Below are 18,015 nucleotides of genomic sequence, written 5' to 3'. Positions count from 1 at the left end.
ATAAGAGGACATACTTGGCTCTTATGTGGGTACTGAGGATTTGAACTTTGGCCCTCATGCTTGCATAGCAAGTGCTCTTTTTTTTTTTTTAATTACTTTTATGTGCATTGGTGTTTTGCCTGCATGTATGTCTGTGTGCAGGTGTCAGCTCTTGGAGTTACAAGTCAGTTGTGAGCCATGTGGGTGCTGGGAATTGAACCCTGGTCCTCTAGAAGAACAGTCAGTGCTCTAGCCACAAAAGCAAGTTCTCTTAATCACTAAGCCATCCACCCCAAACCTATTTTTTTATTTTTTATTTTAGGAAATAATATGAAATATTAGCTTCTATTCAAATGAACAGCAAACTGAGATAAATCTTGGCCTGACCCTGTCATTTAATTTCCTCTACACATGAGCCTCAGCAGACACCTCAGCTCAGTCCTGGGCCCTTACTTAGCACAGGATCCTGAGTTTCTCAACAAACACTAGAGCAAGGAAAATAGCTGAACACTTGGTGTCATTTCTCTTTATCTGTATTGCCAACAAAACAGACTTTTGGGGGTTTTCTCAAAAGTAAGATGATTTTGCTGTGAACCAAGCAATGTAAGGACTTGAGGAGGAAGGGAGTGAAAGGATTCAAACAGTACAGTGGTCTCAGTGACGGAGCTGTATGTGCCTGAACTCCACCTAGTGACTCCTGGCAGAGATCTTATAGAAATGCAAAGATTTCTATTAAAAGGCTGGCTCTGCAGGCCCTTCTGTCTCGGGATGTTAAACACAGATTGACACTGAAATTATAATTAGAGGAAACCTCTGAAAAGAGGCAGTTTTACAGAAATAAAAAAGGTGTGTGGTTTTACAGAGAAAGACATACTTGCTAACTTAAGTGCTTGCCTGAGAAGAAATACTTCTAATGCTATTATTCCCACCTAAGATGTGTGTCCCATTCCACAGGGTTTAAAAAGCACCCTGACAAAGTCATTGAATGACACATTATTAAAGGGGAATTTGAATTAACAAATTCACTTACAAAAAGTGACAGAAAAATCAATCATTAAGCTCTCCCAGTCACTGCTACAAATCAGCAATACTGGGCAGTTCTGAAGTAGGGAAAAGGATGCTTTTGTTAAGAACGAACACTGCAAATTCACTGTTGCTCAATACTTTTGTTGGAAATAAGTTGGAGCCTAATATCAAACTTTCATTGGCTTCTTAATTCAGTCCTACCATATTTCAGCACTGGTTCTGGATTAATCATTTCCTGATATTTGGTGAAAATATTGGGTAAAGGACACTCAAATATTACTGGGGAATATGCATGATTAGTACTTTCAAGAGGGAAAACTAGCATCTATAGAAACTTTACACAACTTTAATAACCTTTGACACACCAAGTCCACTGGGCAAAGAGGGATACATTCATCCATCCATCCATCCCCACTTTCTGTAGCACTACAGAAAAGCAGGGCCACTTTATATCTTTGTTAACAGGGGACTGGATAGAGTATGGAGTATCTGTTCTACGGATTATGCGTGTAGTCACTGAAAAATAAAACAACAAATGTTCTGATATAGAAGCACTTTGATAAACAAGAGGAAGAAAGCTGTAGATCTTTGAGTTTACTAGAATTATCCCTTTAATTAAGAAAGGAACCATACAATATATTATAAAGGAACACATCAGAAAAATGTGCATGACATGTATGACTTTATAAGTGAAACTGTGTAGTGGAGGAGCTTTACTATTATCTTCTCAATCTAAATACCCCTGAATAAACTGTTTGAGATATTTATAATGAATTGTAATTGTAAGGTAATAATAACTTTTAAATGTCTGTGCTTTGGAGGTATTTGCAAATTTTCAAATGAATTAACCCATGAGAAAAAGTTACCAAAGTTTCCAATTTATAGGATGGGAATTTTAATCACGGTTAGTGAGAAGACACTGAACTTCCTTTCTCTGCTACTGAGATAAAAAGTTCAATTTAGTTGTGAAGGCGAAAGGGAAAAGCACCAACAAGGACCGAGAATGAAAACGAATCCCGAAATCATTCATTTCCACTAAGAGAACTTGGTGTTTTAAATTATACACTCAAACAAAAAGGGCGGGGAGTGGAGAGAGACCAAAAGAAAAAGGTAGTCTGTGTGTGTCTTTCAAAGTTTGATTTTTGATCTCAACAGTGGAACTGAAGAAAACATCAAAGTCAGGTAGATACAAAGTAGCTGTGATGATTTTCAAAACCCTCTTTTAAATATTCTGTGAAGGCTGGAATGCATTTAATTCTCTTTCTCTTTCTCTGAGAACTTAGGACGTAAGATCTCCCAGGCTCCACACTCAACCATAGACAGCCCAAGAGCCAATAGATACTTGAGATACATACACCCTTCGGCGAGTACTCCAAGGAACAACCGGCAAATAAGTATTGGAGAGCCGTGACCAGTCTCCAATACGGAAACCCGTCGCAAACTAAATAAAAACACCTTTTCTAAGCCAAACTCAGTAAACTGAGGAGGCCGAAGGGTACGGGCCAGGAAATAGCTGCTAATCCCAGCATTACAATCACACGCGTGCAACCCAGACCTGACCCACACCCACTCGGCGGCGAGTGCAAAGCATGGGATTCCAACCCGGAAGATAGCAAAAGGAGCCTTCTCAGCGTCGGGGAAGGCAGTTCTTCACGTTTCCCCCTCTCATCCAAGACAGCCTGAGCTAGGCAACCGCCGTCCGCCCAACCCTATCTCTTTGGGTCCCTCCCGCGGCTCGCTGGCTGGCACCAAGGTGGTCTCAGAGCTGACGAGCTCCTAAGGTCCGAGCGGCTGCTAGCTGCACCCCGGAGACAGAAAAAGTTAGACAGGTCACCTGCACCCAAAGGACAGCGCACTCACCTTCCTGACCCATGTATTCGGTTCCGCCGCGGACCCCTGCAGTATCTTCCCGCCGGCCCACACTGAGCCCCTGGGCTTCTGTAGCAGCCATTACCTGGCCCAGTAGAAAGGGGCGGGCCTTGGGCGGAGCTGAGCGAGGAAATACCAATAGAAACGAGCTTCGGGTTGCATGCCGACCCACTGAGGGCGTTCCTACACGCCTACGCCGTGCCGTCGCATTCTGGACCAATAGAATGCGGTGATCATGGCTTAGTTATCCCGCCCCTAACTGCTGGAGCCGCGCCCCCTTCCGGCGCCGGGAGACCAAGAACTACAACTCCCAGCATGCTACCAGGCGGTGGGACGGCGGCACTGGATGAGCGGCTGACGGGCGGGGGTGCGCCCGCGAGTGCCCCGGCGTGTTCGCTTAGTTCAGTGAATCAGAACAATGACTGCGCCGCCGGGTCCCCGGGAGCGCGTCGCACGGCTGTGAGGAGCCGCGGCCGGCAGAGCGGCGGGCGGCGCAGCCTCGGCCGTGTAGTGTCAGTGCCCGCTCGGGAGCCCCCTGCGCAGCCCCTGCCCAGAACCGCAGCCCGCGCTATCCGCCGCGCTTCAGCGCCTCAGCTGCTCTTCGGGAGCCGTGCATTGTTGTGATCCACTGGAGGGGCGCAGGGATTGCATAGCCTGGAGCCCCTCGGCGCCCTTTATAGCCATGTGGATACCTACGGAGCACGAGAAATACGGCGTGGGTGAGTGCTCGCGGGCGAACTTTTACCACGCTCCGGTCCTTGCCCCCACGCAGCTCGCTCCGCGCCAGGCTGCAAATGCCAGCTCTTGGCATAGCAGAGCGGGTCCCGGGCTTGGCCACACTGGCCTCCGGCCGAGGGGTGCGCGCTGGGATCTCGCTCCTCACCGCGCACTCCGGGCTCCTCGAACTCGGTCCCAGAACATCGGGACAGCCGCTCCGGGCTCTGCTGGTAGAGTTTGGAGCGGCCGCGGGGCGTGTTGCGTGTCAAGTTGGAAAGGGAAGCCAACTGGGTTTCTCCCTCCAACCTCTGCTGGCCCACAGCGGCAGGGAAACCGTAGTGGGCTGCAAGGATTTCTCGGGGTGATGAGAGAGACCACGAACCCGCCGTTAGAACACTCCCAAACAGTGGGGAGGCGCGAAGTCCCTGCGGCTGGGGGGAGGGGGGTCGGCATTCCCAGGGTGCGGAATGTGGCACCAAGAGCCCCAGTGACAGACAAGAGTCGGGACTCAGACTCCTTCCTCCCTTCCCTCCCGGGTGTCTGGGGTGTGTGTTGCGGACGGGGGTTGGTAAATTTCAACATCTGTGCTGCTGCGCTGTTTGGTCCTTGGAGGGGAACCGAGATTTCGGCAGCTTTTTTTTTCACTTCGGGCCACCTTCTCCTCCAGGAGATGAGCGCAGTGGGGGGTCGTAGAGGCCGGCTGGAAAGTGTTGCGGGATAGGAGGGTCCAGAAAGCTTGGCCTTGAATGCTGGGAGGCAGCTTTCAGGAAGGGACTACCCTGACACTGATTTGGGAGAAAAACGAACAGGATAGCGTTCACTGTTGTGTGCAAAGGTGAACAACAAAGGACATTAATGTTGACTGATGAATTCAGGAGGCTCCCTTCCTTTTCCTCCTCCCTTTTCGGGAGGATTACAGTTCTCGTTTTTGTTGTTTGGTTTCAGCTGGGTCCCCCCTTGACAGTCACTCCTTTTAGGGTTGAGACTATTAAGAAGCTAGGCTCCCTGACAAGCCTAAAGCAGCCAAATGCAATTATAACCTCCCAGAAGGTCTAACAGAAAGAAAGCATTATGGATTTTACTGACAGTCTTCATTTCCTATAATGCCCCGTCCTGCCGATTGGCGTTCTTGTTTTTATTGTGGATGGACCTAGTAATTTATATGATATGAAGATGTGTTTATGTTCTAAATTCATTCTCCTGTAATTTAAAAAATCTGGAAAACCTCTCAAGGGAATCGTAATCACAGGAGACACCCCCCCCTTTTTTTTTTGCCTAGGGATGAGACTTTATCTATCAAAGGGACTCGATGATTAAATAAAGTCTTATTTTACGCTTCCCTTCTGGGCTGTGACTGGTTAGCAAGACAATAGTTTGTCTTGTCTGCACCTTAGAGAAGGGTTTCCCCGCTTCTAAATCTAAGAGTGAGCCCTTGCCTAAGGGTTCACCCAGAGAGGTATAGCTACTGGTTGTTTTCCTCTCCTTTCCCTCCTCCTTTTGGGGATCAGATAACCCTTGCAAGGGAAAAGGCTTTTCCTGTGGGAGCTGATGAGGAAGTGTAGAGCTTCGCCTTCTAACCAGTTTGACACCTGGAGGAGGAGGAGGAATCGCAGACCCCCCCCCCCCCCACCTCCCCCGAGGCAGCACTGTCCCGCTTGGAGTCAGTCCCAGAGGTTGTTTTCCTGCAAGTGTTAAATTCTACAGATTATGGATGGCAGTTATTTTCTAGGTTTCCTTATGTGCCAGGTCACAGCTGGGCTACTGATATCGATTAGTTTTTTTCTCTTGCCTTTCTTTGCAAGCTGTGGGCAGAGGCTTAAAAACCACTCTGGGATTTTCTAGAATGGCAACCGGATATGATCAGTCAAGTGTTTGAGTCTTGCTGCAGACACCTAGGCTTGGGGTGCAAAGTAAGGTTAGGAGGTAAGAGGGTGTGCATGTTTGGGAAAGAGAGGTGCTAGGTAAGATGAGAGGCGGGAACACAAAGAGTTTCTGCCCCAAAATGTTGCTGTCATTTATGCAATATCACATACTCAAGAATGTTACTTATCTTTTATTATTAAGTTTTGAGGATTTGGCTTGTGGAATGCTTAGTTGTTTTTGATAACCCATCTGTTAGGCGGGTGCATGATGAAAATTTTGCTAGGATACTTACGTGTGGACTTTCATTTCTCACCATGGTGAGCAAGCAGTATTTGGAGCTGCTTAGATTGCAAAGTCTTTACAATTAAAAAAAAATCTGAGTTATGTTTTTTATTATTATAGAGAATATGTTATATTTGGCTCAAAGCAGGTATAGAAGTCAATTTCCTTATTCTTTGTAATAAGTATTTAACTTAGAATACCCAAAGTTTCAGTATATTGTGCATATTTTTGTGATGATGCCTCTCAAATATAGTCTTTCATATAAGTGTCTGTATAACCTATGGTTCTATATAAAGCAATATAATGGATAAAATCACTTAACATTTGCACTTCTAAGATGTATCAGTAGATATTCAAGTCTGGCATGTAGGAATTCTTTTTAATATTTAATTGATGAGTAAGCAGAAAACAATCTACGCTTAGTCGCTGATTCTTGGGAAGTACACTTGAAAAGCTTTAGTCCTGAGGAATAAAGAACCCTGCCTTTAAAAAATCTATTAGTAGCTGAGCTTGGTGGTAGAGACCTGTTTATGACCTCAGCTACTTAGGAGACTCAGCAAGCAGACATGTTTAAGGACTGCCTGAGCTATAGCATCAACTATAGGCTAGTATGATCAAGTTTGCAAGACCGAGTATAAATGTATACACAATTGCGTGCATACATACATAAATGACTGTATATAAGTTTAGTAGAAACATTTCCCTAGCAAGCATGAGGCTGAAGACTCAGTCGTATTGCCAAGGGGGAAAAAGAGGTCAGTGGTCCAGGATGAGAGCTATGGTGTGATAATGGGCACACTTGTCTTAGGTAAGACTAATCAGCTCTTGCTCTCATCTGCACACTGCTGACTGTTGTCCACTGTGTTAGTGGAGGTAAGTAATCTCACCCTTCCAAGCCCTGGTCTCTGGTGCTTCCCAAAGTCCTTACCAGTACTAACTCTGCAGAGTTCTTCCAACCAAACGTGTCCTTTGTTACAAGCTGTCATCAAGGAGAATGGAGTTCTTACTAGAGAGATGCTTTTGTTGTGATGTGTCCCACATCTTTTTCAACTAAAATCAGAAGTTAGTGAATGCTTCCTGGAAGGCTGCCAGGACACAGGTGATCGCTGCTCTCTTTCCCGGTCTGTTTGGTTTGGTTTCTCTGGGACCAGCTCCATGGGCAGTAATTCTTGCACACTCACTTATTAATGCCCTCCAGACTTCTTTGTTGTCTTGCACATCCTCCTCTGTTCCTGTGCTTCGTATAGAGGTGGGCACGAGTTGAAAGAAAGTTAAAGCCATTGTGTGTGCTTCTCTCTTCACCATGTCTGCTGAGCAATCTGAGGAGAGCCAGTGGATCTTCTGAGCCTCAGGCTCGTCCCTCTCAAACCTAAGGAGATGTTTTATATGTATGAGCCTGGTTAAGCTTAGGCAGACAATATCAGCTACCAAACAAAAACAAAGCAATGTAACACAAAACAAAAATAAAAGAGAGGAAAAGAAAAAAGAAAGCCTTACAAAAACCAAAACCCCAAATAAGCTGCTCTGAAGGTCATGAATGCCATTTTAAAGATAAAATATCACAGTCTTGATGTTACTCATCCTTACAAATATTCTCAACCTGTTATTTCTTTGGAATAGGAATCAGATTCTTTGTTGCAGTGTCTTCAAATTCAGAGAAAGAGGCACCTTCTCTTTCTTGTTTAGGATCTTTAGTCTCCTTCCCTTTGGAAGGGGTTTTGATGGTAGCCTGTGTAGGACAGTAAGGAAGGTTACCTTTCCTCTTGGCTTTTGTCTGTTTCATTACTGTTTCTTAAAATGTTTCCTGTTTGTGCTAATGCATTGTAGGTAGATAATACAGAGGGCAAAATAGTTTGAGATTGTTGGTGATGCTTTGAGCCTGGTGCAGGCTCCATACTTCAAGTGGAAGAAAAGAATAATTAGAAGGACCATGCCAGTGACAGAGCCGATGTTCTTGATCCAGCCTCCTGAAGCAACAGCCAGGAAAAAAAATAGTTTCCTTCTTTTGGTCATTGTCTTATGTGATGATTCTTTCATAAGGTCTCCATGGTAACAGAGATGCTGTCCTTCCCTTTAGAAGCTGTTATAGTAGCACCATAAAGATTACAAAATTTCAAGAAACGCAGACTTTCCCTGTTTTGAGCTGTATTCATTGCCATAGTGCTTTGAGAATTGTCTTTGATAATATATGTCTAAGTTTTTCCCATGCTGACTTATGGTGTGAGCACATGTATCAGAAAAATATTTAAGGCAAAAGAAAATGTTGGTAGAATAGCCTACTAATACAACATTTCATATTTGAAAAACTGTGCACTTATTTTATGTGAGCCTGTCCTTTGAAGCAGAGCAATAATTTATACTTGAGATGAGAAAACATTAACATTTATCCTGGTTTAATGCTCTTAATCTTGTACTATCATTCTAAGAGAAATAATGAATTTCCTGCCCTGTTGTATATTAAGTGCCCTCTACAACCACTGCACACACACAAGGGACAGCACATTTGCCCATATTCCACGTTATCTAGTCTTTTTTTTTTTTTTAAACCTGGTCACTAAATTGGCTCAATGGCTTATTAATAGCTCCCAACCCACAGTTTGAAAAATACTGCAGCACTGCCACATGTATGAGACTAATGTATTTAGAACTCAGACACTGTTAGGTTTCTGTCAAGTTCTTTACATGGCGTTGGCATGGAGTTTTAACATTTTTTTCTTTTTCTGTTTTTTGTGTGTGCTTGTATGTGTTTGCATGCATGTGCATATATGTGCTTGCATGTTTTCCATGTATATGGGCACACTTAACATGCTCAAGTGGAAGACAAGATTGCTGTCAAGAATTTCCCCTTTCTCCTACCTCCAACATCTCCCAAGTCCTAACCAACTCACCTTGAATTAATGACCTGTCTATTCTTCTCTAGTGTGTGCGTGCGTGGTGTGTATGGTGTGTGTGTGTGTGTGTGTGTGTGTGTGTGTGTGTGTGTGTGTGTGTATGTGTCTATGTGTGTGTAACTGAGTAAGCTCAATTAGTGTTGCCCTTACTTGCATATGTTTAGGATTGACCCCTTAAGATTGGAGTCATCACTAAAACCAAACTACTGATTCTTACTCTCTTTGTAGCCATTGCCTGCCTGTACCTTTTCATCTAGGGTTGTGGCCTTGTGACACCCTCCCCCTGCCCCCACCAGCATGTGGATTGGTATGGTCTTTGCAACTCTTGTGCAGACAACCTTACTGTTAAGACTTCATGGGAGCACTATCTACCATGATAGTCCAGAAGACATTACCACATGGCAGTTGTCCCAGTCTTCTGGCTCTTACAAGCTTTTTGACCCCCCCTTCCTCGATAGTCCTTAAACATTAGGGGTGGGGTTGTGTTATAGATACTCCATTTGAGACTGAAGACCCCACAGACACTTAACCTTTGCATTTTCACCTATTATGAATCTCCTGAATAGACTCCATCTGCTTTGAAAAGAAGTTTCTTTGGCGACATGTGCAAGCTGTCCTTATCTATGGATATAAGGATGTATATTTATAGTACAGTTGAGAACAATATTACATTAGTAATGAGGTAGTAGTAGGTTCTCCTACAGGTCCTATGATCTCTCTAGGCAGGGGTTTACAGTATCAAGCCTGAGTTCATTCCAGTGAACAGGCATTAGGTCCAGTTAGATAACTCTAGGTTGCCCCGGAGACACAAATGCCACCATTGCACCATTGAGGCTGTCTTTCCAGTACTGTCATTGTGCTCCTTAAGCTTCATAGCTCTTGTTGCAGCTCACATAGTGCCTTCTAACGCTGCGAGGACTAGCTGTCAGAGAGGAGGCGTCCCGGTCAGGATTAGCTTGATTTTTCCAAGTATATGGTGTCTTGCTTTCATGCTCTGGAAGGCAACCAAGATCCATGGCAATAAGCTGTATGATTTTGTGGGTCTTTTGTGTGCCTTTCTGTCAGGGTCTTTCTTAATGAAGTTGATCTCAATGGGATCAATGTGGGACCCTTCACAGCATTCTTTTGACATTGTTCCATGATCCCTGCATACAAGATAACTATTAAAGTATCTGCCAATGGTAGGTGTGCTGGTTAGTGTGTTAAGATGACCCAATCTAGAGTCACCCAGATATAGGAAACCTCAATTAAGAAAATGCCTCTATTTGATTGACCTTTGAGCACCTATGTGGAGCATTTTTGAATTTCTAATTGATGCAGGATGGCCCAGCCCACTATGGGCGTTACCATCCCTAGGCAGGTAGGCAGTGTTGTATAAGGAAAGTAGCTGAGCAAGCTGGAGAGAAGATGCCAATAAGCATTGTTCCTTCATGGCCTCTGCTTCAGCTCCTTCCTCCAGGTTTTTACTCAAGTTCCTACCCTAACTTCCCTCAATTATGGGCTGTGATATGGAAGTGCAAGCCAAATAAACCCTTCTTCTCCCAATTTGTTTTGGGTTGTAGTGTTTATGCCAGCAAAGGAGAACAAAATAGAACAGTAGGACAAGTCATTTCTTGTGCTTAAAAAAAAAAAAAAATGATCCTGATCATCTTTTAGAGCAGCAGGTGGTCATATAAGAGGTACTTATTTTCCTGACAAACTGAACTAGTTAAGTTTACTTACTTGTGTATTAGAAAAAGAATAAAGAACCCCAGTTCCTCAAGCTTATCTCCATTTAAATAATTTAACTTTACTTGTGTTTTTGGGCATTAACAGAAGATGTGTGGTAAGATGTAGATGCCCACTATTGAAATGAAAATCACTAAAAAGTGTTAATATATTTTGATAATTTAGTTGTGACAAAACTGTTAGGCAGTACCTTGGTGATTGTAATTTGTCAGGATCCTTTTGGAACCTTGATACGTACTTATGCATAATATATTTCTTAGTTACTTTTCTATTGCTGCGATAAAACACCATGACCAAAGCAACTTCTAAAAGAAAGTGTTTAATTGTCTTACAGTTTCAGAGGTCTAGAGTTCATGATGTAGAGTAAAGGCATGGCAGCAGGAACAGCTGAGTGTTCACATCTTGATCATAAGTAGGAGGTAGAGAGATAAGGGAGTGGCGTGGGCTTTTGAAGCCTCAAAGCCAGTCCCCAGTGACACACCTTCTTCAATAAGGACATACCTCCTAGTCCTTCCCAAGCAGTTCCACCAATTGGGGACCGAGCCTATGGGAGCCATTCTCATTCAAAGCACTACATTATATAAAAATAATATTTATGGAGCATTTGCTATATGCCAAGTATAGTTCTAAGAGCTTGTCTTGTATTGCTGTTTAGTCTTCATGATGTTCCACAAAGGAAGGTTGAATGGCCATACATATTTTACAGAAAACTGAGTGGTGTTTTGGATAAGAATGGCCTCCTTAGATTCATGTGTTAGAATGCTTGGCCATAGGGAGTAGCACTGTCAGGAAGTGTGGACTTGCTGGAGGAGGTGTGTCCCTGTGGAGGCACACTTTGAGGTTTCATGTGCTCAAGCTATGCTCAGTGTGGCACACAGTCTCCTTCTGCTGCCTGTGAGGATCAAGATGTAGAACTCTTGGCTCCTCCAGCACCATGTCTGCTTGCACGCTGCCATGCTTCCTGCCATGGCGATAATGGACTAAATCTTTGAAATCGTAAGCCAGCTCCAATTAAACGCTTTCCTTTATAAGAGTTGCTGTGGTTGTGGTGTCTCTTCACAGCACTGAACACTTAACTAAAACAGAAGTGTTAAGTAACTTGTCAGAAGTCACACAGAAAAGGATTGGAAGGCTTGCATAAACTACTCTCTTAGGCATTGTGCTGAACTATCTGGGGTGATAGTCACTAACAGGACATTTACTAATCCCATTCCCTAAAGTGTACATGGGGGACACAACAAACCCAAAACCAAATAGGAGCAAAACACTTTGTGTACAGAGTTGTCCCTTACCATATTGCCTTTGAAACAGCATAAATGACCATAGGATAGGTTAGTCAGTGTCCGCTATGAGCACATCAGAATATACAATGGGATATTTATGCTTCAAAAGTGTAAAATCCAGATATTTAGTATTACGTTATAAGTTAGAGAAAACAAAGAGTAGGGTCAAGACTATAGAAGATCCAGTTATTGCACCAACAAGACATTGTTAAACATTAGTAAAATTCTCATTGTTTTTTCAATATTAATTATGAAAATATATACATGTTGCTATGAAGAATGGAATAAAAATGAGTAAGTAGTTACTACCATAACTGATGAGTTATAAATACCTGGACCAGTTACCCAGCTTTCAGCTTAGCAAGGAGCTGTGGATGGAGCGGTGTGGCACAACTCTGTAAGCCCAGGAAGCTCCTTCAGGAGGCTGAGGCAGGAAGATCAAAGTTTGAAGCCAGGGACTCATAGGGAGACTTTGTCTTAAAAACAAAACAAAACAACAACAAAGCAAAACTAGATCAAGAAACCAATTGACCAGCCAACTAAGAAAATGTAGATGGAATCTGATAGGTAGTTAAGAAATAAAAGCAAAAAGGCTTCATAATTGAACATTGAGAGTTGGAGAAAAGCTTAAGATGTTGTCCTAGTGAGTTGTGGATAGTATAGCAAAAATACCATGGACAGGGCTGTTTAACAATAGAAATTTGTTTCCCACTGTGCTGGAGATGGCAAGTCCAAGCTGCTAGCTTTTTGCTTGCAAGTGGTTACTTGTGCTGTGTCCTTGCAGAGTTGGCCAAAACAAGGTCTCTCTTTCTTTTCATAAGTTCACCAATGCCACTGTGAAGATTCAACCTAATAACCAAAATATCAGTCAAAGGCGTCATCTTCAAATACCATCACCTTCAGGATTAGCATCTCTGTATGCTACATTGAGGATTACAAGCATACAACCCGTGTCAGATGTCTTAGTTTCTGCTCTGGTACCCTGGTGAATAAGTGTCTTTTGTTCAGTAAATGAGACTTTTTTTTTGCCTAGGTGAAGGAAACTTGTAATGTCACTGTAAGGGTTTTGTTTGGCCACTCTAAGCTTAAGATACCTGCAAAGTATGCTGTCATCTCGCCTCAATGGGCACCAGGCACTCACAAGACGCACAGACATACATGCAGGCAAAATGAAGAAAAAGAATAAAAAAATATGTACAATTTGCATTTGCAAAGTCCATCATAGTAAAATTGGGAGAAGGACAGGGAAGAAAAGCAATTGGTGGTGCTGTTCTTGCTTTCTCTTACTAAGCAGGGTGGCTTCAAAGACTCAAGCAGCTGGGAGATTTACAGGAGGACCAGTCAGTGCTTCTTTTTTTTTTTTTTTTTTTTTAATACATTTTTATTAATTTATACATATTACATCTCAGTTGTTAGCCCATCCCATGTATCCTCCCATCCCTCCCTTCCTCCCACTTCCCCCCCCTACTCCCCTCCCCTATGTCTGTGTCTGAGGGGGATCTCCTCCCCCTGAATATGCTCATACGGTATCAAGTCTCTCCTTGGTGACCTATTATCTTTCCTCTGAGTGCCACCAGGCATCTCCATCCAAGGGACATGATCAAATATGGGGCACCAGAGTTTGTGTGAGAGTTAGATCTTCTTCTCCACTCAACAGTGGAGAATGTCCATCGGCTAGTCCGGGTAGGGGTTCAAGGTTTTTACTGCCTATTTTTTCCTTGGCTGTTGCCACAGTTTGCGGAGGACCCCAGGGCCCAGACTCGCCTGTAGTTTTCCAGGACCCACTGGATCCTTCCATTTCCTCTTTCTCCCAGGCTTCTCACACCTAAAGTTTCAATAGGATGTCCTCCCCTCTTACCCATTATTCTGGTAGGTACAGTTTTTCATGGGGATGTACACCTTGGGCTAGTGTCTCGATATAAGTGAGTATATACCATTTAGCTCTTTTTGCTTCTGTGTGAACTCACTCATTATGACAATTTCTAGTTCAATCCATTTGTCCACAAATTTTGGAAATTCCTTGTTTTTAATAGCTGAGTAGTATTAGTCAGTGCTTCTTATACACCAGCTTTGAGGTACAATAGACACATTCAGCTCAGAGGCTATCCTTTTCTGTCCTTGACACCCATTGTTCTAATCTTTCCACCCCATCTTTATTTTATTTTTTTAAACTTCTGAGATATGGCCCCTTCCAGGAATAACTGTGATAGGAAGGTGGGTGGAAGGGAAGACGAAAACAGTCTGTAGAGGATGCGACTTTGCTGTTGAGAAGTAAACTGTGGTCTTCATGAGATTATATGGGCGCCTTTAAAATGCTACAGTAACCAAGCTTACTTTTGTCTGTTTTTACTGTGTGTTGGTGATAGAGAAGGAGATGAAATGCCCCAAACAATGTTACTACTACACAATGACGTATAAGTAGGTACTTTAGCTTGGAGCTCTCTCGGCACGTCAACCAGCCTTTGAACAAACACCTGGAAATGGGATGCACGATGCCTTTATTTTTAGCACTGCCCTTAGTTAGCACTTGTGACGAGGTTTAAGACTCAGGTTACACTAGCTAGTGATCATATTTGCATCCTTAAGATGGAGAGGGAAAGCCACTAAGTCTGAAAGCAGGTATCTGGCACAAGGGAGTGAATTAAAACATGGCTTTTTCTCAGCTGGTGAGGGAGAGAGGAGAGCATGACATTCATGGAGCCTTTGAAGACTACCAGTGCATGTGTGTGTGTTCCTTATAAGCATTCCAGGCTCTTGTGAATCTGCAGATGGACAGCTTGGCAGAGAGCGTGATCGGCAAGAACGTTTAAGGATATGAGATTTGAACACTACCTGTGTGAGCTTGACCATCATATCCTCCCAAATTGTGCAACATTTTTGTAAATCATGCAGTTTATTGTTCATTTTTTATTTGATTATCGGTTGGACCCTGACCTAAAAATATCTACCAGGAATCTGGCAGACACGTAGTGATTTGGTTCCATGTTTTTATATATTTCAAATGAATAAATCCTACCTGTCTTGGCAACAAAAAGCAGACAGGTTTGGGAGCATGGGCTTGCATGTATGGGCAGGCGACTAAAAATAGCCTGGGCAGAACAGCACCCTCCACCTGGGGAAGGGGGGGAGGTCTGTTCTCCATTTCCCTGAGACAGCCAGAATCAGTGGAGTGGTTGTGATCTCCTTGGCTCTCAGTTTAGCAGGGCTCTTGAAGAAACCGAGAAACTTAAAACCTGAAAAAACAGTTTGGTCAAGATGCAGAAGAGATTAACAATGTTTAATAGGAATAATTTGGGGAAATTTCTACAAAATTGTGCAGTTATTACCTCAGTCAGTGGTATACGGAATATGGTTCTGAACACTGAATTTGTATGTTTATTCCCTGAAGTCAGCAGGGAAATGTGTGTGTGTTCTCATATATATGGTCATGTAGTACTCATGGTAAATTTAAAAAAAGGAAAACATTTAGGAAAAGAATTGGAATGCTAGTATTGCTATATCCAATAGCTACACATGACATAGTGATAAAGGAACCTTCTACTTTTTAATAACTTCCAAAATTAACATGATTTTTTTTATATAATCAGAAAACAGTTATACAACCCCTTTAGTAAATGAAGCATGGTTTCATGAATAGGATTTCCTTCCTGGATTAGAGATTAGACTTTTGGAAGCTGAGTCACGATAGCCTGACTTTAGCTAGTCTTTTATGTCCAGGAGGTAGTACCCTGTTCCAAAGTTTGAAAATGGCTTACCTTGCTATGGCCAGGCTAGTGCTTGTCATGTTGATGCCCTGTTCATGTCCTAGTAGCTACTGTGACACTTTGCTTCCAGATGGCTTTGGGGCATAAGACTTTGGGAAATCAAAAGCTATAGCTTGTTTTTGAAAAATGGCTTCAAATGATTTCACCTGAGATAAAAATGCTACCCTCTGCTAGGAGTGTTTGTTCAGAAGTCTGATGTTGGTGGCCCCACTGCCTTTGTATTGTCCTGCAACTGTCCTGTGAGACTGTGGGCCATGGATAAGTTATGAAAGAGAAACCTTCCATAAAAAGTCAACAACTTGAAGGTTTCCCTTGGCATTTATAGGGAATAACTGCTTATGCATGAGTATTATGGACCCAGCATGTTCCCTCCTAACTCAGTATGTTGCAGCCCTAATTCCCAGTGTGCCTGTATTTGGAGAAAGGAAGTAATCAAGATGAAATGAAATCATAAGGGTGGGGCTTATGGGCTTGCCATTTTAAGGAAGAGACTCTAGAGAACTTTCTGGTTCTCTGCATATGCAGTAAAGTCATTAGAGCACACAGGGAGGTGGTAGCCTTGTACAGGCCCGGAAGAGCACTCTCCCCAGGAGCCAGCCTTGATGGATCTTGACTGAGACATTCATCATCCAGAACTGAAAACACATGTACCACCAAGCCTGTGCTTCTCTGCTATGACAGCTGAGGCTACGGCAGAAGCTTAGATATTAGGTATCATAGGAGAGATACAAAGGAAAGAGAAGCAGCATTCTTGACCTCAGTGTAATCCATGCCGACCTTTTCAGGGCCTGAAACCCTGACTCCCCTGACTCTATCCCAAGAAGCAGAGAGTCAGACTCTTTGAAGATGTTCCTCCCCCAATAACTCGGGCCTTAGATTATTGGAATAATGTTAGGTTTGTATTTATTTACGGTGTTGCAGAGTTAGTTACAGTCTTGAGTTATATCATTTGGGCCTCTGTGAAAGCAGCTAACAGAAGCGAGTCTTCAAAAGTTTCATTTCTTATGCTACAGTTATTATTAAAAAACGAGGACAACAGGTTTAACCATTTGGGTTGGCATTTAAGACAGGTAGATGACGTTTCATGATGAAGAGCATCATTTTAGGTGCATGGTGTTTTGGAAAAAATCTAACTGTAGAATGCAGCCCTCTGAAGAGAGAAGTAATATTTGGAGGGTTTTTTTTCCTCTCCCATCTTGTTATCCTTATGCAAGTATTCCTGAGTAGACTTAGTATAACCTTTCATAGGTTGACCTGTTGCAGTTTTTCCCCCAGTGGCAATTACGAAGGTGATTATTGATTTCATAGGCTGGCTGCTAATAAGGCAGGCACTGCTTCATGTGTGTCCTCAGAGGGTTAGCACTGGAGCCCTGGGCAAGTGAAGGACTTGGAATAGTTCATAGCTGCATTTCAGTTTGTGCAACATCTCTTCAAGGTGGATATTATCCACATTTCTATTTCAGTACTCACTCACTGTAGCAGTATTACAGGGGCACAGAGAAGTCAGCACAAAGGTGGGTTCTTCAACCTTTAAAGTGAACGTCAGGACTTGGGATGGTGGTCTTCCGGAGGAAACAGCCCTGTGGAGGGAATGTCTCATATCCTGAAAAACTCCGGACTTGTGTAAGATAATGGAAGTTCTTTGAAAATACTCCTGTAGGCGTGACTCACCAGCTGCTGGGATTGTCCAGTATAAACACCTGAGTGGAACTGTACTTTAAATAGCTGGAAATCTTGTTTCTCTTCCTTCTGGGCGACTTCCTCCCCCTCCCCCTATTCCTGTCACCTGACCTATCTTGGACAATGGTTTGTCTTCTTTTGTGGTTTCTTTCTAACTCCAGGGCAGAGGAAGAAAACAGGATTTAGTATTGAGCTGCAAATAAAACCTCTAGTATATGTTTAAATTACAGGAAGCTAGGTATGGGCTGGCGGAGGAAAAGAAAACAGAAAAGCAAATCGAATTTAAGATGAAAATTTAGCGCAGCTAGGCGGCCTGTTTGGTTGGTACTGGTACCATGTGTGCATTCAAGCCTTGCAGCAAGTCATTTGCTCCAGGGGGGATGCAGCTGGGAAGGGCTGATATTTAGAAAAGGAGATGAGTCAAAACTCAGAGCCCTCTCCTGTTCACATGATCTGGGGCTAGAATCTGGAGGCACTGCCCTAAGGCTTTGGGGTTCTGTGCACAGTGATGAAGAAGTTGTTAACTATTCCCTTTTTACATGAGGCAGTGGTACCAGCCTTAGGTGAACACAGTCTTCTCGTTGTCTTTTTCCTTTCTCATTAGACTTTGCTAGTTGAGGTCATCCTGTTTTGTGTAGTGCTATGGCACAGTGGTGCTGGAGGGGCCTCTAAGCAGGATCAGTAGAGGGAAGTCGGGGGAGGGGTATGAGGCTTAGGAAAATAAGAACCAGGGACCAAACAGTACATAGTGCCTCAAGGAAATCAAAGCATGATTGAACAGGTCAGGGTGGACCATGGAGTAAGGACCAAGTCTTCAGCCACTCAGGGTAACTGTGAGGAACAGAGGAAGAAGGGAAGGAGGGTCACATGACTGGATGGAACTGAGAGTCTCCTTCTGAGGCTTCTGTTTCTGTGTTGGCAGCGCTTGCTATC

At 43.4% G+C, this 18,015-nt stretch overlaps 2 protein-coding genes across 5 annotated transcripts in view; one reads left to right on the top strand and one right to left on the bottom strand.

The window, feature by feature from the left end:
* Positions 1 to 2,977, bottom strand: part of ZNF277 (zinc finger protein 277) — a 116,306-nt gene extending 113,329 nt beyond the window's left edge. The window contains exon 1 of the mRNA XM_084792381.1: positions 2,866 to 2,977. Within this exon, the coding sequence (XP_084648507.1) occupies positions 2,866 to 2,956 (91 nt within the window). The 5' untranslated portion in view covers positions 2,957 to 2,977. The remainder of the gene's footprint in view (positions 1 to 2,865) is intronic.
* A 288-nt stretch (positions 2,978 to 3,265) lies between these two features.
* Positions 3,266 to 18,015, top strand: part of DOCK4 (dedicator of cytokinesis 4) — a 421,713-nt gene continuing 406,963 nt past the window's right edge. For all 4 annotated transcript variants that reach the window (XM_084791186.1, XM_084791187.1, XM_084791188.1 and 1 more), the window contains exon 1: positions 3,266 to 3,593. In XM_084791186.1, the coding sequence (XP_084647312.1) occupies positions 3,557 to 3,593 (37 nt within the window). In that variant the 5' untranslated portion in view covers positions 3,266 to 3,556. The remainder of the gene's footprint in view (positions 3,594 to 18,015) is intronic.

This window comes from Acomys minous (genome assembly GCF_964271855.1).
Source record: "Acomys minous genome assembly, chromosome: 8".
NCBI lineage: Eukaryota > Metazoa > Chordata > Mammalia > Rodentia > Muridae > Acomys > Acomys minous.
Note: the sequence above shows the minus strand (reverse complement) of the source record. Positions and strands in the feature narration are given on the sequence as shown.